The sequence below is a fragment of the Chelon labrosus genome, assembly GCF_963514085.1.
Source record: "Chelon labrosus genome assembly, chromosome: 21".
Classification (NCBI taxonomy): Eukaryota; Metazoa; Chordata; class Actinopteri; order Mugiliformes; family Mugilidae; genus Chelon; species Chelon labrosus.
This window is the reverse complement of record NC_140354.1, coordinates 17,236,368-17,260,180: the sequence shown is the minus strand read 5'-3', so window position 1 is coordinate 17,260,180 and position 23,813 is coordinate 17,236,368. Positions and strand designations below refer to the sequence as shown.

Genomic DNA, 23,813 nt, shown 5'->3' with positions numbered 1-23,813 from the left:
TAATAGTATATATTTTTTTTATTAAATATTAAAAAACCCAACACTATGAAACTGGGATCCTTCTCCATACAAATCTAACCTGTGCCCCAAAAGCCACTAACATATTTGACAGTTTGTTTAATTACAAGAAATATCACTGCTGAACAGACCACAGCTGGTACAGAGGAAGTGTGCACAACTTAAATAATGAATAAATTAGCAATCTATTATCAAAACATCACGGCAGGATGGTATTTAACTGTAAAAGGGTAGAGATAAAATATTGAATTTACATTTATATTCTATGGATGATTCAAACTGTTTCTCACCTGAACAGATGACACCAGCGTCCTTACGATGGTTGCAGTTGTGCTTCCCAAATCCTCTGTGCTGACACTCAGTCAGATAATTCTCATTTCCTGAACAGGCCACAACATCAAGCCAGATTTCTCCAGTTCCTTCACCAAAGTGAGCAGAACCAGGAGCACTCAGTGCTGTCCCACAGCTCAACTGTCTACAGATCACCACAGCATCATCTATGTCCCAGTCGTTGTCACAGACTGTTCCCCAGCTGTTGTTGAAAATGATTTCAACTCTTCCAGAGCACCGGGTTGACCCATGGCCAGTTAATCTGATATGATCTTCAAAAAAACAAAAAAACAAAACAGGAAATAATATCATATAAAGTTTTGGTGTAAGTGTAATTGTATTTAAAAAACAAATCTGAAAATCACAGGAGTGGCAATTTAAAGGAGGCAGAACAACGAAAAATACTTCATCTTCATCTTCATCTTCTATACCCGTTTAGGGTCACGGGGGTCTGCTGGAGCCTATCCCAGCTGTCATCGGGCGAGAGGCCAACGAAAAATACAATAAACACAATTTATTAAATAATAAAAAACTCATCACCATGACATAGGGTTCCTTTTGCTTTCTAAAATACACTGCCTGGACAAAAAAAAAAAAAAAAGTCGCTGCCTGGATTTAACTAAGCAAAGAGGTATGAGCCTCCTATTGGATATTTACTGCATGGGTAATTATCTTTCAGCTGGCAACAAGTTATTTAATCCCAACTGATGCGATGAGTAGCTTCTCATTTCTTAAAGAACCATGTCTAAAGACACATCCCGTGGTCGTGGAAAAGATGTTGATCTGTTTGAGAAGGGTCAAATCATTGGCATGCATCAAGCAGAGAAAACATCTAAGGAGATTGAAGAAACTACTAAAATTGGGTTAAGAACTGTCCAACGCATTATTAAAAACAGGAAGGATAGTGGGGAACCATTGTCTTCGAGGAAGAAATGTGGTCGGAAAAAAGTCCTGGCTGATCGTGATCAGCTATCACTTAAACAGTTGGTTAAATAAAATGGAAGAAAACCAACAGTAGAACTCAGGGCTATGTTTAATAGTGAAAGTAAGAACATTTCCACACGTACAATGTGAAGGGAACTCAAGAGATTGGGACTGAACAGCTGTGTAGCCTTAAGAAAACCACTAATCAGTGAGGCTAACTGGGAAAAAAAGGCTTCAGTTTGCTAGGGAGCATAAAGATTGGACTCTGGAGCAAAGGAAGAAGGTCATGTGGTCTGATGAGTCCAGATTTACCCTGGTCCAGAGTGATGGGGGCATCAGGGTAAGAAGAGAGGAAGATGATGTGATGCACCCATCATGCCTAGTGCCTACTGTACAAGCCTGTGGGGGCAGTGCTATGATCTGGGGTTGCTGCAGTTGCTCAGGTCTAGGTTCAGCAACATTATGTGTCCAAAGAATGAGGTCAGCTGACTACCTGAATATACTGAATGACCAGGTTATTCCATCAATGGATTTTTTTCTTCCCTGATGTTCACGGGCATATTCCAAGATGACAATGCCAGGATTCATGGGTGTCAGATTGTGAAAGAGTGGTTCAGAGAGCATGAGACATCATGTTCACACATGGATTGGCCACCACAGAGTCCAGACCTTAACCCCATTGAGAATCTTTGGGATGTGCTGGAGAAGGCTTTGTGCAGTGGTCAGACTCTCCCATCATCAGTACAAGATCTTGGTGAAAAATTAATGCAACACTGGATGGAAATAAATCTGGTGACATTGCAAAAGCTTATCAAAACTATGCCACAGAGAATGTGTGCTGTAATCAAAGCTAAAGGAGTTCCAACGAAATTTTTTTTTTTGGTGGCAACTTATATTTTGTCCAGGCAGTGTATAACCACATTTTCTCAATATGAATCTATCCTGTGCCCCAAAAGCCACCCACATATAAGACAGTTTGTTTAATTACTAGGGATGCACCGAATATTCGGCCACCGAAAATTTTCGGCCAAAAATGGCCCAGAAGAGCATTTTCTGTTTTCGGTTTCGGTGGAGTCTTTTCATTTCGGTACATCCCTATTAATTACAACAAATATCACTGCTGAACAGACCACAGCTGGTACAGAGGAAGTGTGCACAACTTAAACAATGAATAAATTAGCAACCTATTGTCAAAATGTCACGGCAGGATGGTATTTAACAGTAAAAGGGTAGAGATAAAAAATATTTAATTTACATTCATATTCTATGGATGATTCAAACTGTTTCTCACCCGAACAGATGACACCAGCGTCCTCACCATGGTTGCAGTCGTGCCTCTGAAATCCACTGTGCTGACACTCAGTCAGATAATTCTCATTTCCTGAACAGTACACAACATCAAGCCAGATTTCTCCAGTTCCTTCACCAAAGTGAGCAGAACCAGGAGCACTCAGTGCTGTCCCACAGTTCAACTGTCTGCAGACCACCTCAGCATCATTTATGTCCCAGTTGTCATCACAGACTGTTCCCCATCTGCTGTCGACATTAATTTCAACTCTTCCAGAGCAGCGGGTTGACCCATTGCCAACTAATCTGATCTGATCTTCTAAAAAGAAAGAAATACATGATGTGAAGTTTTGTGTAAATGTAATTGTATTGAAAAGAATAAACCTGAAATGTGGTTAAAGACAACAAAGCATGCTCCCCAAACTGTCAGGAAAGACATCGCAACTCATGAACTCTTGCCTTTTGACATATTTCGAATTATGTTATGAACACAGTAAACACAATTCCATTTGTGGTCAGGCACATGAATACACACAAGGGACATAGGAAGAAAAAATAGAGCAGAGCAGAAAATCACAGGAACTGCAATTCAAAGGACGAGGAACAATGACAAATACAATAAACACAATTTATTAAATATTTAAAAAAACTCAACACCATGACATTGGGTTCCTTTTTCCTTCTTAAATATAATCACATTTTCTCAATATGAATCAATCCTGTGGCCCAAAAGCCACTAACATATTTGACAGTTTGTTTAACTGCAACAAATATCACTGCTGAACAGACCACAGCTGGTACAGAGGAAGTGTGCACAACTTAAATAATGAATAAATTAGCAACCTATTGTCAAAATGTCACAGCAGGATGGTATTTAACTGTAAAAGGGTAGAAGCAAAAAATATTTAATTTACATTCATATTCTATGGATGATTCAAACTGTTTCTCACCTGAACAGATGACACCAGCGTCCTCACCATGGTTGCAGTCGTGCTTCCCAAATCCTCTGTGCTGACACTCAGTCAGACAATTCTCATTCCCTGAACAGGCCACATCATCAAGCCAGATTTCTCCAGTTCCTTCACCAAAGTGAGCAGAACCAGGAGCACTCAGTGCTGTCCCACACTTCAACTGTCTACAGATCACTTCAGCAGCCTTTAAGTTCCAGTCATCGTCACAGACTGTTCCCCAGCTGTTGCTGAAATAGATTTCAACTCTTCCAGAGCATCGGGTTGACCGAAGGCCAGCTAATCTGATCTGATGATCTAAAAAAAAGGAGAGAATATAATATGAAGATGATTTCGTGTAGGTGTAACTGTATTAAAAAATAAATAAATAAAACTTCCTGAAATGTGGTTATAGAGAACTGAGCATGCTGGCCCCCTCTGACATTAGTGAAACTGTCAGCAAACACATCACAACTCATCAACTCTTGCCTTATCAAATATTTCGATTCATGTTGTGAACACAGTAAACACAATTCAATTTGTGCTCAGTCATATACATACACACACAGGACATAGGTGGAAAAACATGGAGTGGAGCAGAAAATCACAGGAGCAGCAATTCAAAGGAGGAAGAACAACAAAAAATACAATAGACACATTTTAGTTAAAATTAAAAAAACTCAACACCATGGCATTGGGTTCCTTTTGCTTTCCAAAATATAATCACATTTTCTCAATATGAATCTATCCTGTGGCCCAAAAGCCACTAACATATTTGACAGTTTGTTTAATTACAACAAATATCACAGCTGGTACAGAGGAAGTGTTAGCCTGGTCGTTACCATCCTACGTTTCCGCCCGAAATTTGATTTCGGTCTGGCACGTTAGTCTGGCCCAATGTAATAGGAATCTGTCTCCGTAATGGGCAGATGCTTATTTTGAGGTTTAAAATCATTGGAGTTCCCTTAACCAATCAGCAACGTTTGGTAATGACGTATATTGTGCGCTGGAGTTCAGGCTCTTACGCTTACCACTTAAATAAATCAAACTTTTCCCAAAGCCAGTTGGAAGGAGAGCTACGACGTCCTTGCCATTTATAAAATTGACAAGACAAGCCTCTTGTTCTGGTTTTAATTCCGTGATGCTCTCGAGAGTTGAGACAACTTCGCGGATGGCTTCTAGCGTCTCTTCCTCCGTTGCCATTGTTGCTATGCTGTTGAACTACAAGCTTCGCTGGACTACAAGCAACTCGGCATGCGAGTTCCGCGTCATCACTCAAACTGTTCGCTGATTGGCGCGGTTACACGCGAACCGCAGGAGTGCAATTTGGCCAGACTCCGTGCCAGACCGAAATCAAATTTCGGGCGGAAACGTAGGATGGTGACGACCAGGCTAAGGAAGTGTACACAACTTAAAATAATGAGTAAATTAGCAACCTACTGTGAAAACGTCACGGCAGGATGGTATTTAACTATAAAAGGGTAGAGATAAAAAATATTTCATTTACATTCATATTCTATGGATGATTCAAACTGTTTCTCACCTGAACAGATGACACCAGCGTCCTCACCATGGTTGCAGTCGTGCTTCCCAAATCCTCTGTGCTGACACTCAGTCAGATTATTCTCATTTCCTGAACATTTCACATCATCAAGCCAGATTTCTCCAGTTCCTTCACCAAAGTGAGCAGAACCAGGAGCACTCACTGCTGCCCCACAGTCCAACTGTCTGCAGATCACCTGAGCATCATCTCTGTCCCAGTCATGGTCACAGACTGTTCCCCAGCTGTTGTTGAAATAGATTTCAACTCTTCCTGAGCACCGGGTTGACCCATGGCCAGCTAATCTGATGTGATCTACCAAAAAACAGGAAATAATATGATATGAAGTTTTGGTGTAAGTGTAATTGTATTAAAAAAAACATTCTGAAACGTGGTTAAAGAGAACCGAGCATGCTGCACCCCTCTGACATTAGTGAAACTGTACACGATGATATTTCTACTTATGTTGTGAACACAGTAAACACAATTCCATTTGTGGTCAGGCATATACATCCACACACAGGACAAAGGTGGAAAAATATGGAGCGGAGCAGAAAATCAGAGGAGCAGCAATTCAAAGGAGGCAGCACAGCGAAAAATACAATAAACACAATTTATTAAACGTTAAAAAACTCAACACCATGACATTGGGTTCCTTTTGCTTTCTAAAATACACTGGCCAAAAAAAAAGTCGCCTCCTGGATTTAACTAAGCAAATATGTTCGAGCCTCCTATTGGATAATTACTGCATGGTTGATTATCTTTCAGCTGACAACAAGTTATTTAAAGGGGAATTACTGTTTTTTACAACCTGGACCTTATTTCTTGCATAAAATACCATTGTTTACTCACTAATATCACTTTTGTTTCATTTGCACTCGTTCAGGAGATAATTAGATCAGCATATATCCATATAGCAGGAGTGTTCAGGTCGTGAAACTCGTTCATTTCGCCAATATTTTGTTATGATACGCTAGTGCTATTCACTGTTGAGTCCGGAGTTTCGTGGCAGAAAATACATTATTTAGAGGGTGAGTCTCGGTGCCCTGAACACTCCCGTTATACGGATATACGCTGATCTAATTATCTCTTTAACTCCAATTGATGCAATGAGTAGCTTCTCATTTCTTAAATAACCATGTCTGAAGACACATCCCATAGTTGTGGAAAAGATGTTAGTCTGTTTGCGAAGGGTCAAATCATTGGCATGCATCAAGCAGAGAAAACATCTAAGGAGATTGTAGAAACTACTAAAATTGAGTTAAGAACTGTCCAACGCATTATTAAAAACTGGAAGGATAGTGGAGAACCATTGTCTTTGAGGAAGAAATATGGTAGGAAAAAAATCCTGCTTGATTGTGATCGTCAATCACTTAAACGTTTGGTGAAATCAAATCAAAGAAAACCAACAGTAGAACTCAGGGCTATGTTTAATGGTGAAAGTAAAAGCATTTCCACACGTGCAATGTGAAGGGAACTCAAGGGATTGGGACTGAACAGCTGTGTAGCCTTAAGTAAACCACTAATCAGTGAGGCTAACTGGAAAAAGGCTTAAATTTGCTAGGGAGCATAAAGATTGGACTCTGGAGCAATGGAAGAAGGTCATGTGGTCGGATGAGTCCAGATTTACCCTGTTCCAGAGTGATGGGGGCATCAGGGTAAGAAGCGAGGCAGATGAAGTGATGCACCCATCATGCCTAGTGTCTACTGTACAAGCCTGTGGGGGCAGTGCTATGATCTGGGGTTGCTGCAGTTGCTCAGGTCTAGGTTCAGCAACATTATGTGCCCAAAGAATGAGGTCAGCTGACTACCTGAATATACTGAATGACCAGGTTATTCCATCAATGGATTTTTTTCTTCCCTGATGTTCATGGGCATATTCCAAGATGACAATGCCAGGATTCATGGGTCTCAGATTGTGAAAGAGTGGTTCAGGGAGCATGAGACATCATTTTCACACATGGATTGGCCACCACAGAGTCCAGACCTTAACCCCATTGAGAATCTTTGGGATGTGCTGGAGAAGGCTTTGTGCAGTGGTCAGACTCTCCCATCATCAATACAAGATCTTGGTGAAAAATTAATGCAACACTGGATGGAAATAAATCTGGTGACATTGCAAAAGTTTATAAAAACAATGCCACAGAGAATGTGTGCTGTAATCAAAGCTAAAGGAGTTCCAACGAAATACTAGAGTGTGTGACTTTTTTGGTGGTGACTTATTTTTTGGCCAGGCTTTGTATGATCACATTTTCTCAATATGAATCTATCCTGTGCCCCAAAAGCCACTAACATATTTGACAATTTGTTTAATTACAACAAATATCACTGCTGAACAGACCACAGCTGGTACAGAGGAAGTGTGCACAACTTAAATAATGAATAAATTAGCAACCTACTGTCAAAACATCACGGCAGGATGGTATTTAACTGTAAAAGGGTAGAAATTAAAAATATTTAATTTACATTCATATTCTATGGATGATTCAAACTGTTTCTCACCTGAACAAATGACACCAGCGTCCTCACCATGGTTGCAGTTGTGCTTGTCATATCCTCCATGGCGACACTCAGTCATATAACTCTCATTTCCTGTACATGCCACATCATCAAACCAGATTTCTCCAGTTCCTTCACCAAAGTGAGCAGAACCAGGAGCACTCAGTGCTGTCCCACAGCCCAACTGTCTGCAGATCACCTCAGCATCATCTATGTCCCAGTAGTTGTCACAGACTGTTCCCCAGCTGTTGTAGAAAATAATTTCAATTCTTCCAGAGCAGCGGGTTGACCCATTGCCAGCTAATCTGATTTGATCTTCTAAAAAAGGAAAGAATATAATAAGTTTTTGTGTAAGTGTAATTGTGTGTATGTATATATATATATATATATATATATATAAAAGAAATCTGAAATGTGGTTAAAGAGAACTGAGCATGCTGCCCCCCTCTGACATTCGTGAAACTGTCAGCAAACACATCACAACTCAACGCTTTTTCAAATATTTCAACTTATATTATGAACACAGTAAACACACTTCCATTCGTGATCAGACATATACATTCACAAACAGGACATAGGTGGAAAACATGGAGCGGAGCAGAAAATCACAGGAGCGTCAATTCAAAGGAGCAGAACAACGAAAAATATAATAGACACAATTCATTAAATATTAAAAAAAAACTCAACAGTGACATTGGGTTACTTTTGCTTTCAAAAATCACATTTATTTTCTCAATATGAATCTATCTTGTGCCCCAAAAGCCACTAACATATTTGACATTTTGTTTAATTACAACAAATATCACTGGTAAACCATTAACTGTAAAAGGGTAGAGATATAAAATATTTAATTTACATTCATATTCTATGGATGATTCAAACTGTTTCTCACCTAAACAGATGACACCAGCGTCCTCACCATGGTTGCAGTCGTGCTTCCCAAATCCTCTGTGCTGACACTCAGTCAGATTATTCTCATTTCCTGAACAGGCCACATCATCAAGCCAGATTTCTCCAGTTCCTTCACCAAAGTGAGCAGAACCAGGAGCTCTCAGTGCTGTCCCACAGTTCAGGTGCCTACAGACCACCTCAGCATCATCTATGTCCCAGTCGTGGTCACAGACTGTTCCCCAGCTGTTGTTGTAGTAGATTTCAACTCTTCCAGAGCACCGGGTTGACCCATGGCCAGCTAATCTGATGTGATCTACCAAAAAACAGGAAATAATATAATATGAAGTTTTTGTGTAAGTGTAATTGTATTAAAAAAAAACAAAAAAACAAAAACTGAAATGCGGTCATAGAGACCTGAGCATGCTGCCCCCCTCTGACATTAGTGAAACTGTCAGCAAACACATCACAACTCATGAACTCTTGCTTTTTCAAATATTTCAACTCGTGTTGTGAACACAGTAAACACAATTCCATTTGTGGTCAGGCATATACATACACACATAGGACATAGGTGGAAAAACATGGAGCGGAGCAGAAAATCACAGGAGAGGCAATTCAAAGGAGGAAGAACAACGAAAAATACAATAGACACAATTTATTAAATATTAAAAAAAACACAACATCACTACATTGGGTTCCTTTTGCTTTCTAAAATATAATCACATTTTCTCAATATGAATCAATCCTGTGCCCCAAAAGCCACCAACATATTTGACAGTTTTTTTAATTTCAACAAATATCACTGCTGAACAGACCACAGCTGGTAGAGAGGAAGTGTGCACAACTTAAATAATGAATAAATTAGCAACCTATTGTCAAAACGTCATGGCAGGATGGCATTTAATTGTAAAAGAGTAGAGATGAAAAATATTTCATTTACATTCATATTCTATGGATGATTCAAACTGTTTCTCACCTGAACAGACGACACCAGCGTCCTCACCATGGTTGCAGTCGTGCTTCCCAAATCCTCTGTGCTGACACTCAGTCAGATAATTCTCATTTCCTGAACAGGCCACATCATCAAGCCAGATTTCTCCAGTTCCTTCACCAAACTGAGCAGACACAGGAGCTCTCTGTGTTGTCCCACAGCCCAACTGTCTACAGATGACCTCAGCATTATCCATGTGCCAGTTGTCATCACAGACTGTTCCCCAGGAGCCTTTGTGGTAGATTTCAACTCTTCCAGAGCACCTAGTAGACTCAAGGCCAGCTAATCTGATCTGAGCTATCAGATATCAGATATAAGACAATAATTTCCCTTTTAATGCATTTTACTTTGAAACCAAATACGTTTCTACTTATGAAAGAAAAGAACAGACTTACCTGCAGAAGCCGAAGATGTGATCAAAAGAGAGACTGCAAAAGAGAAAAATGGGGCTCAATAAACTTTACCATAAGATGACTTACTGCATGTTGAGATATACTTTGGCTCCTGTCTGATTTAGAATCTAAGAACAAACTAAGAACTAACAGCGACATTAACTAATGGTTTTCAGTCTGATCCATTCCGCTAACATACATGAAAATGGAAACTACTGAATGCAAAATGCATCTCACCGAACAAATAAAGTTTTCTCCTTGTTGTGCTCTCCATGGCTGAGACACCAAACTGTTCTGTGCAGTATGATCTGTCCGTGGTAGAAATCTCAGGGGTGTGGTCTACACTTCCGACGCCTCCTTTCAGAGACAGAGAGATAGAGGGGAACCACAACATCCTAAATGCCAAAATTTGCTCCAGTATTGTCACTTCTGGTTCAGAATCCTCCACCGCTATGACATGTTAACGTTTGGGTTACATTCTTCTCATGAATTCATTTTTATCATTTTAAACCTCATGAAAGGTTTAGATGTCAACTGGTTATTGCATATGTGCAAATATCATAGTGCTGACTGGGGGTTGAACAACTTTTTTAGTTGACTAATATGTGGTGAAAGTCGATTTGACGTCAACTAGTCGATGGCGTCACACATAAAAATACAGTAGAAAGTAATGATTTGCAACAATGAAATCTATATGCTTGACCTGAATACATATAGTAGTGTCTCACACAAAAGAAGCTACGGCGGCTTTTCTGCAAAGTAATTGAAGCTTGAACACGGACTACTGTCGATCATAGACCACGTCAACACCATAAACACCGTCGGTCTGCTCTACAGCCAGAGCAACAATGTCAACTAATAGAACATGAAAGCACTTAACATAAACACATGAGCTTATCAATACTGCACGCTGTAGATATGTAGTATCTATATAAATCGGCACCATCAGTGTGCATTGCAGTAGTACATTTGTTGTATTTCAGGACTGATATGTCACGGTAGTATGGGATTCATCTTTAGTGAAGTATTTCCACACACTTGATGAACCGTTTCTCGTTTGCTGGGCTCCTCACCTGTTTTCTTCGACGAGTTGAGTTCCTGCTTGAAGCGTCATGGCACAGCAGTAAAGTGGAGTAGTTGACTAGTTGGTTCAAATCCTAGTGCTGACAGGTCTTTGGCAAGTGGTTCAGGAAAATAAAAGATGTCAAAAAAGTCTATCATCTGTGGAGAGCTTTGAAAAAAAAATGCAAATAAGAGATTTAAATAAGACTAAACTGGAATATGGGATACTGACACCTTGAACACACCTCACACTGCATTACAAACATATGTAGCCCAGTAATACTGTAGTACTGTAACGCTCCTAAGAAGGAAGATTTATCTGAAGACATATCACACCTTCGCCACAAACCATTTACCACTAACAGCTCATTGACATGGAGTCAGGAAGCAATGAGCACTTATGGATGTATTGATAAACTCACAGCTCCAACTATCTTTCCAAGTGCAATATCATTAAATTGACTGTTTTTTATTCAACTAAACTAACAACCTATTAAGGTCTCTACACGGTATACCAAATGACCTCTGTGGAATCACATCAACTGTTTCTGGGTTTGTTCATTTAATGTTTTTGTAGTTTGTAGTTTTGTAGTCACCAGCTCTCTATCATTCTCTCTCTCTCTATCTGTGTTGTTTGAGTATTTTCCTTGTGCGCTTGAAGTTTTTCCCCACTACTAATGTGGACTTTGTATTTGCTTGCCTTTTGGAAGAAAAGGCTTTCCATCCACCACCTGAGTTCTGAGTTGTGTGTTTGAGTCCTCCTCTAACCAAGTTCCTTTTTATACTCTTGAGGTTTTGGGTTCAGGGACATTCTGACGAGGTTCTGTCTCTCTACACATACAGTAGGACATATTTTTACTTTCAAGAATCTGTGTGGGAATTAAAGGGTCAAACTCCGTTTGAGTATTCCTCAGACAGAAATCAGCTGAACCATAACACCAGTAGGTCAGTTTTATATGTTAACATGCAGTTTAATTCTATGTACACTACCGTCTGTGAAGGTTCTCAGTCATCCAGGTCATGGTATATCCAAAAAGGTTCAAAAAAGGCAACTGGACTTGTAGAGTTTTAGAAAAGACGTTTCACCACTCATCCGAGTAGCTTCTTCAGTTCTAGGGGACTGGTGGGAAGTCTGAGGTTTAAATAGGAACTCCTCCTGAAAAACTTGTTATGCTAATGACCAGAAACTTCCCACCAGTCCCCTAGAACTGAAGAAGCTACTCGGATGAGTGGTGAAACATCTTCTCTAAAACTCTACAAGTCCAGTTGCCTTTTTTGAACCTTTTTGGATATGTACACTACCAGTCAAAAGTTTGGATACACCCTCTCAATTAATGTTTTTTCTTTGTTTTCATGATTATTTACATTGTAGATTCTCACTGAAAGCATCAAAACTCTGAATGAACACATATGGAATTATGTATGGAGTTATGGAATTATGTGGTATGTTTCTGATTCATATTTTAGATTCTTCAAAAAAGCCACCTTTTGCTTTGATTACTGCTTTCCACACTCGGGATTCTCTCAATGAGATTCATGACACAGTCACCTGAAGTGGTTTTCCAACAGTCTTGAAGGAGTTCCCAGAGATGCTGAGCACTTGTTGGCCCTTTTGCCTTCACTCTGCAGTCCATCTCGTCCCAAACCATCTCGACCGGGTTTACGCCAGGTGGATGCCAGGTCATCTGGTGCTACACTCCATTACTCTGCTTCTTGGTCATATAGCCCTTACACAGCCTGGAGGTGTGTTTGGGGTCATTGTCCTGTTGAAAAATAAATGATGGTCCAACTAAATGTAAACCGGATGGGATAGCATGTCACTGCAGGTTGCTGTGGTAGCCATGCTGGTTCAGTGTGCCTTTTATTTTGAATAAATCCCCAACAGTGTCACCACTGTAGGGGATGGTGTTGTCCTCTCTATCTCTTCCCCTCTCTGGAAAGTAAATTTAAGAGGCTGCCCTGCGGAAGAACCCTTCTAATGGACCAATCTTTACACCTTAGCAGTAAAGGTGCCAATTTCTGATGCTGAACAGACCCATGCTAACTCTGGACCTCGACTGAGTCAAAGGACACAGATTTACAAGGCTGTGGAATTTCCCACTCTCTTTTTCTGATCTAATTATTCTGTAATTGAAAGAACAGCAACAGGATCTGAGGAACTAAAAACGACAGATGAGAGGAGTTATCTCCCCTGCTTCATATGGACAGAATCTAGAAATCTTAATGTTATACTCCATAACGTTATAAATCTGTGATTCATTAATTGATTCATTAATTTCAGAGATACACACACGCAAACATGCCGAACACTTTCTTTCTCTCTCACCAGAGTGACCAGAGAAAAACAGATAAGGGTCGTAAATTCTTTACCTCCTTGAGCAAAATCCTGGTCTTCACTTCTTTTTAAAAACCTAACTTTGATACTATGTCTATCAAAATTGTAATCATCTGGTAAGTCCTATATTGTTCTTCGGGAAGTGCATAGGATCACAATGAGACGATTTTGAACGTTGTACAATGAAATGTTTTGATTTGGTCGTTCAGATATGTCATCCTGTAATGTTGAATGTTGCTACATTGGCAAAAACATTGATAACCAGCCATGGTGAATGGTGTAATGATTAAATTAGTTATTAAAAAGTAGGTTAAGAAGATCAGGTAATAAGATATTTTTAGAAAAAGAATTATAGGCGTTCCCTTCTCCTTCTGCACGAAGACTTTGGAAACCTGACCCAAAACATGCCCTGAACAATTAACAGATAAAACATAGAGGGGCACGCTCTTCTCTGTACTTTTGAGTTTTTAACTTTTACTCTTTTACTTTTATTTTAACTCCTTCTCTACACTTCAACTTCAGCTTTCTTTTAACTTTAGTCTTAGTTTTTGTCTTCTTCATCGCCTTCTTCTTTGCAAATTTATTTGCGTTTTTATACCCACAGCGGGCGGCACAGTGGTGAGGTGGTTAGCACTGATGCCTCACAGCAAGAAGGTCACCAGTTCAAATCCATGGGCCGGCTGGCCTTTCTGTGTGGAGTTTGCATGTTCTCCCTGTGTCTGCATGGGTTCTCTCCGGGTACTCCGGCTTCCTCCCACCGTCCAAAGACATGCTCGTTAGGTTAATTGGTGATTCTAAATTGGCCGTAGGTGTGTGTGTGAGTGTGAATGGTTGTCTGTTTCTGCGATGGACTGGCGACCTGTCCAGGGTGTACCCCTGCCTCTCGCCCGATGACAGCTGGGATAGGCTCCAGCAGACCCCCGCGACCCTTAACAGGAATAACCGGGTATAGAAAATGAATGAAATGAATATACCCACAGCTTGGAATCCATCTGAAGAACGTTTCCCAAGCTCTGTTGTGTCTCGTCAGAATCTTTTTCTAAGTTATATGTTAAAATTAAAATTCTACGCGCCGAAGAACTAATTAAGAAAGCCAACTGCGTTTTCTACTTAGTGAGCGGAGTCAGCTGGGATATCAGACTAAGACCCCATCTCTTCCACAGATCAAGAAACCATCAGGCTGTCGCCATAGCAACAGAGCAGTTTCAGAGAAGCCGTGACAGTCCAGCTTCCTCCTTCACCTACAAAGACATTGTAAAATTGCAATCTACTGCCTTATGACTTAAACTGAAGGTCTATTCCTTTACTCTCATGCTTCTTTATTGCAAGCTACAGCTGTGATGTTGCTTGAATTTGTGTGCAATCAAACCAATTACAGAAGTCACTTTATCTCACTTTGCCTCCTTTCCTGACTACTGCCGCAAAATCACAAGCCCTCAGCAGAGTTTGCAAAGGCAGAGAGATGCATGTGTACTGTGAACGTCTCACAAAGGAAAAGAAACTGGGAGTCATTTCAGACCCAGGTCTCAGACTTGTTGCCATTAACAGCCTCACCGACGTTTGTTGCAGAGGCATGACTCTACCTTGAGGTGGCAGCAAGGTGATACAGACACAGGGCTTACTTTATTTATTTTTTCCTCCAGGAATCCAGTATGTCACATTCTTGTGGTCAATTTTGGCACTCACTACATGACTGAAAAGTAAAAAGGGGATAAACAACTGCTGAATCCTGAATCATAATAATAATTTTTTGATAATGATATTTTTTGTGTTTTGATCAAAAAAGTAAACTGATATTTTGTTTCCCGTCTACAGATGATTAATAATGCATGTGTACACTGGTTGCAGTGGAACTTACTGAATATAAACTGCATAACACTTGTCAGTCTTTGAAATCTTGGAATTGAAGCCAGATTCAAATGAGCTAAATTACTTTTAGATGCTTTTAGATTACTTTCAGACTTTTTTTTCCATGTCCTGGATGGTGACCCTCTAAGTATACGTATCCAACCACTTAATTCTTTTGCATTTTCATGTTCTTTTGCATTTGTCAGTTTCACTTGACTCACCATGACTTTAACTTCATTTATTCACAAAACCTGCACCAAAAGTGCAATGGAAACGGCAATTGCATGATAAGGTATACATGAAGCATGCAGTCTAAACATCACTTGATCTTCCCATGAAGAGATAAAGACATCTGTGTGGAGATATGAGACTCTAACATCCCTCAAATTAAAACATGAGACACACATTTGTGCCACGTTCCGACGTTCTTTTCACCATTTTCTTCACCATTGTTGCATGTTATAAAATGCCTTTGGTAAAAATCTACATAAAAAATAAAAATCTACATAAAAACATTCTTTGTCAAAAGAATCGGTGTAGGTTAGAAAAAAGTGTGTGAAGTCTGGTAACTGTGACATGGAGTCAGGAAGCGGAAACTTAGATGCTTTACTTTGTTAAGAGCACGCAAACATTTTGGGTTTGCTGTTCACACGAAGAATTGTCTGATGCATCAGTAAGATATCTCACATGTCATGACTCGGCAAGAAGTTGGACAGTTCATTCACTGGTAGACTGTAAAAGGAGTAAAGGCACACCAAGTTCACATTTATCATCAAAAATTGTCGCAAATTTGAGGATATTTAAGGATACAGGATAGTTATTTATTTTTTGCATCCATCACACTTTTGTTATTGTCCAATTTGGTAATGTGCACCTTATACTTCCAGGAACTGTTCAAGTGGAAAGTGGTGGTCTTCCTTTTAACCTGAGATTCCAGCGCTGTTAGCAGCACATCAAGTTAGATGGAGGACATTCTGAGACGGACCAATAAGTCATCAATGTAATTCCAAGTCCCAATGAAACTTTTGACTTCTTCTTAGGAATCACGAGCGTTACTCTTCTTCCTTCACTTCTCCTGCCTGCTCAATCAGCGCTCACATGGTCCCTCTCCTCCTCGTCACATTTCTGTGCGACTGTCACTGAAACACAAGAATCAGAACAAAATATTTCTTGACACACAGAGCAGTTATGTTCAAGTGGTTCTTGACAATATGAAATAATAACTGTGTTCTTGTGTCTTGGTGAGTACAGACTGAGCTTTAATGAGGGCTCCAGGTTTCTTTGTCTTCTTCTACTGCGTACGAGACAGACCACCAAAACGAGCAGCAGGAGAAACAGGAACATCAATACAGCTGCTGAGCGTGCCAGCAGCAACAAAGGCACTAGAAGACAAAAGACTCACAATAATTGTTTTTTGGGCACGTTTGCACCATTTACACTGCCTGGCCAAAAAAAAAAGTCAACACAAAAAAAACAGGTCACACACTCTAATATTTCTGTGACATTGTTTTGATAAGCTTCTGCAGTGTCACCAGATTTATTTCCATCCAGTGTTGCATTATTTTTTTCACCAAGATCTTGTATTGATGATGGGAGAGTCTGACCACTGTGCAAGCCTTCTCCGGCACATCCCAAAGATTCTCAATGGGGTTAAGGTCTGGACTCTGTGGTGGCCAATCCATGTGTGAAAATGATGTCTCATGCTCTCTGAACCACTCTTTCACAATTTCAGCCCTAGAATCCTGGCATTGTCATCTTGGAATATGCCCGTGAACATCAGGGAAGAAAGAAATCCATTGAAGCCTTTTTTTCCAGTTAGCCTCTCTGATTAGTAGTTTTCTTAAGGCTACAACGTCTATTCAGTCCCAATCCCTTGAGTTCCCTTCACATTGTACATGTGGAAATGCTCTTACTTTCACTATTAAACATAGCCCTAGTTCTCAGTTCTAATGTTGTTTTTCTTCAATTTGATTTCACCAAACCTTTAAGTGATCACCGATCACGATCAATCAGGAATTTTTTCCAACCACATTTTTTCCTGGAAGACGATGGTTTCCCACCAGTTTTTAATAATGCATTGGACAGTTCTTAACCCAATTTTAGTTGTTTCTGTAATCTCCTTAGATGTTTTCTCTGCTTGATGCATGCCAATGATTTGACCCTTCTCAAACACAGTAACATCTTTTCCAAGACCACAGGATGTGTCTTTCTGTCTGTAATTATCCAATAGGAGGCTCGTATCTATTTGCTTAGTTAAATCCAGGTGTTGACTTTTTTTTGGCCCGGCAGTGTATATACAGTATATAGGTTTTCAGTCATCCAGGTCATGGTATTTCCAAAAGGCATTTAAGAAGGGCAACTGGACTTGTACACTCTCTGGAGAAGACATTTTTCCACCCATCCGAGTAAGCAAGTATCTAACCGTTAATGGACGCTCGTCGTGCCAGTTTCTGTTCATTATGGAAACAAGTCAACAAAGTTTTCTGAGGTACAAATTTAACCTCAACTTCCCACCAGTCCCTTAGAACTGAAGAAGCTACTTGGATGAGTGGTGAAATGTCTTCTCAAGAAACTCTACAAGTCCAGCTGATTTCTTAAATGCTTTTTTAATAGAACAAGTTCAAACACACAAACTAGCTGTGAGGCTACAGTGCCTCCCACTGCACCTCCATGCCACCCAGCAGAGCTGGATTGTAGCAGGAGTAGGAGTAACTCATATCAGATTTTGTGAGGGACACCTTAAACTAGACCTCAATCTCGGGGGCTAAACATGGTACTACAAATAACACACAGCGCCACTATATTCACCTTAGTGAGAACTTTGTAAGGGTATGCAACAAGATGTTGAGACTTGTTGCCCTGAGGAGTTACATGCATGCACAACATGGAGACAGTTTTGCTGTATTATTAATTATAATTGTATTATATAATGTGCACAATAGTTGTGTTTTCGTCTCACAACTACAAATCCCATGAAGGTCTCTCAGGTCATCTGACTAGTCACGTCTGACTGTCCCAAGAACCAAGTTGAGGAACTCAAACTGTTTGAGTTTGGTCTTAAGGCTGATCCAGACACTGGCTGTTTTTTAAGCCCCATATATTATCTTTATTCTTTCATGTTTAATTCAGTTTGAAAGTTCTTCCTCTTCTTTGTCTTGACAGAGTGTTAATTTATTTTTATGCTTTATCAGCTGGTACAGCACGTTGGTCAACTTCAGTTGGTTTTAAATGTACTTCATAGATTGAATTGACCTTGCCATTGGCCAGTCAGGAAATGCTCATAATTTACAGAATAACAAATCTGTGTTCTGAGGTTTACTTACATTTAACTGCGACACTAATCAGAGGAGCTTTAGTTGAAATGAGGTTCCTTCTGGACACTGTAACTTTGTACACACAGCTGTAGGTGCCCTGGTGTTCATAGCCAGCTACAGAGAAGTTGAATGAGGCTGAGTTGTTGACTGCTGGCTTAGAGTCGATGGTGTTGCCAGAGAAGATGAAAAGGAAACGGCCTGAATTATAGGTGGAGTTAATGGAGCAGGTGAAGCTGAAGCTGTAACCCCTGGTGATCACTGCACCTTCAGGACTCCAGACCAGCCCTCCATTAGGAGATGTCAGGGAGATGCTGGGCTGTAGCAGCTCTGGATACAAAAGGGACAACGAAATGAACAAAAACAGTGTACATTAATTTCCACGTGTCAAAATGAGACCAAAACTTTTTTTAAAGTCGACTAATATGTGGTGAAAGTTGAGTGGACTAGTCACTTGAGCTTATCAGTACTGAGCGCTGCAGCTATGTAGTGTGCAGTGATATAAACCAGCAGTTTCAGCAGCAGACTAGTCGGTACAACCCCAATATGAATATTCCCATATTGTAAATACATAAACAGTTTCCTACGGTGATGAATAATGCACTTAATGAGAATGAGGACTTTACCATCATTTCAAGCCCTAATCCTTAATTTCAGTACCAAGCATACGAAGACAAGAAAAGCTGCAATGACTAGATGACCAAGATAAAAAAAAAAACAGATTGACAAGAAAATATTGTCCTTACAGTAATTGACATTCTGTAGATGCTTGTAGTATGTAGTATTTCTCACCTGAACAGATGACACCAGCGTCCTCTTTGTGGCTGCAGTCGTGCTTCCCAAATCCTCTGTGCTGACACTCACTCAGATAATTCTCATTTCCTGAACAGGCCACATCATCAAGCCAGATTTCTCCAGTTCCTTCACCAAAGTGAGCAGAACCAGGAGCACTCAGTGCTGTCCCACAGCCCACCTGTCTACAGACCACATCAGCATCCTTTAAGTCCCAGGTATCATCACAGACTGTTCCCCATTTGTTGTTGAAATTAGTTTCAACTCTTCCTGAGCACGGGGTTGAGCCATAGCCAGCTAATCTGATCTGATCATCTAAAAAAGGAAAGAATGTAATATGAAGTTTAGAGAATTGTAATCGAAAACAATAAATACATAAAACTTTCAGAAATGTGGTTAAAGAGCGCCGAGCATGTGAAAACTGTCAGCAAACACATCACAACTCTTGCCGACTTATGTTGTGAACACAGTAAACACAACTCCATTTGTGGTCAGGCATATACATACACACACAGGACATAGGTGCAAAAAACATGGAGCGGAGCAGAAAATCACAGGAGTGGCAATTTAAAGGAGGAAGAACAATGAATTTCTTTTTTACATAATAATAATATATATAAAAGGGTTCCTTTTTCTTTCTAAAACATAATCACATTTTCTCCATATCAATCTATCCTGTGCCACAAAAGCCACTAACATATTTGACAGTTTGTTTATTCATTCATTCATTCATTCATTTTCTATACCCATTTATTCCTGGTCGCGGGGGTCTGCTGAAGCCCATCCCAGCCGCCAGGCAGGGGTACACCCTGGACAGGTCGCCACACAGAGACAGACAACCATTCACACTCACATTCACACCTACGGCCAATTTAGAATCACCAATTAACCTAATGAGCATGTCTTTGGACAGTGGGAGGAAGCCGGAGTACCCGGAGAGAACCCACGCAGACACAGGGAGAACATGCAAACTCCATGGATTCGAACCAGTGACCTTCTCGCTGCGAGGCATCAGTGCTAACCTCCTCGCCACTGTGCCGCCCACAGTTTGTTTAATTACAACAAATATCACTGCTGAACAGACCACAGCTGGTACAGAGGAAGTGTGCACAACATAACTAATGAATAAATTAGCAACCTATTGTCAAAGCGTCACAGCAGGATGGTATTTAACTGTAAAAGGGTAGAGATAAAAAATATTTAATTTACATTCATATTCTATGGATGATTCAAACTGTCTCTCACCTGAACAGATGACACCAGCGTCCTCACCATGATTGCAGTTATGCTTCCCAAATCCACTGTGCTGACACTCACTCAGATAACTCTCATTTCCTGAACAGTCCACATCATCAAACCAGATTTCTCCTGTTCCTCGACCAAAATGAGCAGAACCAGGAGCACTCAGTGCTGTCCCACAGTTCAGCTGTCTGCAGACCACCTCAGCATCATGTACGTCCCAGTCGTTGTCACAGACTGTTCCCCAGCTGTTGTTGAAAATTATTTCAACTCTTCCAGAGCACTGGTATGGCCCATGGCCAGCTAATCTGATATAACCTTCTAAAAAAAAAAAAAAAAAAGAAAAAGAAAATAAACGAAATTATACCACTTTCTGTATGCACATAATGGTTTGTATTATTAAAGTAATGTTCTACATTTTTGCATAAAAATGACTCAAAACATCAGAAGATTTTCACGCAAGTCTTGAAAGACAACAAAAACGTAGTATGCCTCCGTGTTTGTTTATTTTGAAAATGGATCATGTGCACTGTTTCCGGTATCTGGTGTGACTCTTTTGTGCAGCATTAACAGCAGCGTTTCCAGTAACTGCTGATCTGTCGTCTGCAGCGGCTTGGAGGAATTTTACACAAGTCCTCAATTTGGCACAATCTGTTCAAACTCTTTAGAGATGGTTTTATCATCTTTTGTAACCTGATGAGCAACAGTGATTATTTTTTGAAGTCCTCAGGAAGCTCTTCTGTCTGTGCCATCATACATTTCCACAAATGTGTTGTACAAAAAGGTGCACTGACCAACACCTGAGTTTCATTACATTGATTTGAAACACTGCTGGACAGATGGACTTTAATTTGGCCTAAACATTAACATCCTAGAGGTGCACTTACTTTTGCACCTCGCAGATATCTAATATTTTCCTGACTAAACAAATACCAAAGTGTAACATTTCGGTTTCATTTGTTTGACTGGGTTCTCTTTGTCTACTTTCAGGACTTGGGTGAAAATTATTTTTTTTCATGTACAAATGTAAAAAGGGGTGCAAATACTTTTAATATGTATGTATGTATATTGTAAATCTACATTATGTATATTCATGAAAATGGTTTTGACCTAAGTGCTAACATGCTCACATGCTTCTAATTTCAGATTTGGAGACTTCTGAAAGTGACTGGATTTAACAGGTACTTAGAAGATTTTTCTCTTTTTTATTGGAATAAGGGCAAAAACTTTAATATTTTGTGAAAGTATGGAGAAACACACAATTAAGACAAGAGTGGCCTATACTGAATATGCTTTCACCAAGCTTTTATTCTTGTGTATCTTGTGAAAGAACCGTTTTTACATTGTCATAGTGAGGGCTGATATCAGTTAAATGACCACTTGTTCGCAAAAATGAACTTGGTTACATTCTCATACAATTCAAAGGTCATTACAAACAAATCTGCAAGTTTTACACGGCCAGAGCATATTTCTATATTTAATTTTTTTTTATTTTATTTATGCGTAACAACACCAAAGCAAATTCCTTGTATGTACAAACATGCTTGGCAATAAAGTCTTTTCTGATTTTGATTCTGATTCTGATTCTGATGAAACACAACATCCACACTCTGGATATAGTTTTCACCCGAGAGCCATAACTTCCCCTCTGAGTGTTCATTTATTTTCTACAGCTTCCTTGCACTGTCAAGGTCTGCGTTTTCAATTTGGTCGTGCATGTACAATGACACTAAAGACTATTCTATAACCTGGCAACTCACAGCCTGATTCTGCATTTGCAAAGCTGCTATCTTGCAGACCGGGCAAGTTGAATGTTGAATGAATTAGCTAGCTGTTTTCAAAATGTCAGGGGCATTTTGACACTTTACATTTAGAACATTTGACATTCTGTGGATGATTTAAAATGTTTCTCACCTGAACAGACGACACCAGCGTCCTCACCGTGTCCACAGTTATGTCCCCCAAATCCTCTGTGCTGACACTCAGTCAGATAGTTCTCTTTTCCTGAACAGGCCACATCATTAAGCCAGATTTTTCCAGTTCCTTTACCAAAGTGAGCAGAAGCAGGAGCACTCACTGCCATCCCACAGTCCAACTGTCTACAGACCACATTAGCATCATTTTTGTCCCAGTTGTCGTCACAGACTGTTCCCCAGTAGCCATTGTGGTAGATTTCAACTCTTCCACGGCACCGGGTTGACCCGTTTCCAGCTAATCTGATCTGAGCTATTAGATACAAGACATAATCATTTCCCTTTTAATGCATTTTACTTTGAAACTAAATACATTTCTACGTATGAATCGAAAGAATAGTCTCACCCGTAGAAGCCGAAGATGTGATCGAAAGAAAGACTGCAAAAGAGAAAAATGGATCTCAATAGACTTCACCGTGAGATGATTACTGTATGCCGAGATATACATTGGCTCGTGTTTGATTTAGAAACATGAAACAAACTAAGACCTAACAGCAACGTTAACTAATGGTTTTCAGTCTGATCCATTCCGCTAACAAGCATGAAAATGGAAACTACTGAATACAAAATGCATCTCACCGAACAAATAAAGTTTTCTCCTTGTTGTGCTCTCCATGGCTGAGACACCAAATGCGTTCTGTGCAGTATGATCTACCCGTGGTAGGATTCTCAAGGGTGTGATCTACACTTCAGACACTTCCTTTCAGAGGAAGAGAGATAGAGGGGAACCACAACATCCTAAATGTCAAACTTTGCACCTGTAATGCCACTTCACTGGTGTGACATGTGCATGGTTCACTTTTACCTAAACGCCTGCAAGGGTTACATTCTTCTCATGAATTCATTTTTATCATTTTAAACCTCATGAAAGGTTTAGATGTCAACTGGTTGCGCAGATATCGTAGTGCTGACTAGGGGGTTGAATGACTAATATGTGGTGAAAGCCTGCCGGACCTCTGTACCTTAGCCTGAATCCTGATTTCCGGGTTCTGACCATGCATTTGATTAAACTACCTGAACCCTGACTCCTCCATTTGCGTCCAACTCATTTGTACGTGATATAGCCCAATAATACTGTAGTTCTGTAAAGCTCCCTGAAGACATCACACCTTGGCCACAAACCATTTACCACTAACAGCTCATTGCATCCTCACTGTCACCACTAATGGAAAGTATCACTCATAGATGTATTGATAAACTCACAGCTCCAACTATCTTTTCAAGTGCAATATCATTAAATTGACAGATTTTTTTTCCCACTAAACTAACAACCTATTGAGGTCTTAGTATTAAATACACACGTAAATAAAATGATGGCATCAGCTCCAGACTCCTCAAGGTCCAGGCATAGGTGAGGAAGACGCTGTCATCTACCTGCTGCACAGATGCCTTTCCCACCTAGACAACACCGGTAGCACTGTGAGAGTCATGTTC

The 23,813-nt window shown here is 40.1% G+C and overlaps 1 protein-coding gene across 1 annotated transcript; it reads right to left on the bottom strand.

Moving 5' to 3' along the window:
- Positions 1–2,355: 2,355 nt before the first annotated feature.
- LOC311506194 (scavenger receptor cysteine-rich domain-containing protein DMBT1-like) lies at positions 2,356–22,489 on the bottom strand (the record flags this gene model as incomplete). The annotated part of the gene is made up of 11 exons (XM_084570071.1): positions 2,356–2,943; positions 3,500–3,824; positions 5,050–5,361; positions 7,576–7,863; positions 8,465–8,749; positions 9,413–9,724; positions 9,823–9,855; positions 18,463–18,705; positions 19,168–19,482; positions 20,413–20,727; positions 22,321–22,489. 11 exons carry the CDS (start codon positions 22,487–22,489, stop codon positions 2,463–2,465), a joined length of 3,078 nt encoding a protein of 1,025 aa, XP_084426197.1. The 3' UTR covers positions 2,356–2,462.
- Positions 22,490–23,813: the final 1,324 nt, after the last annotated feature.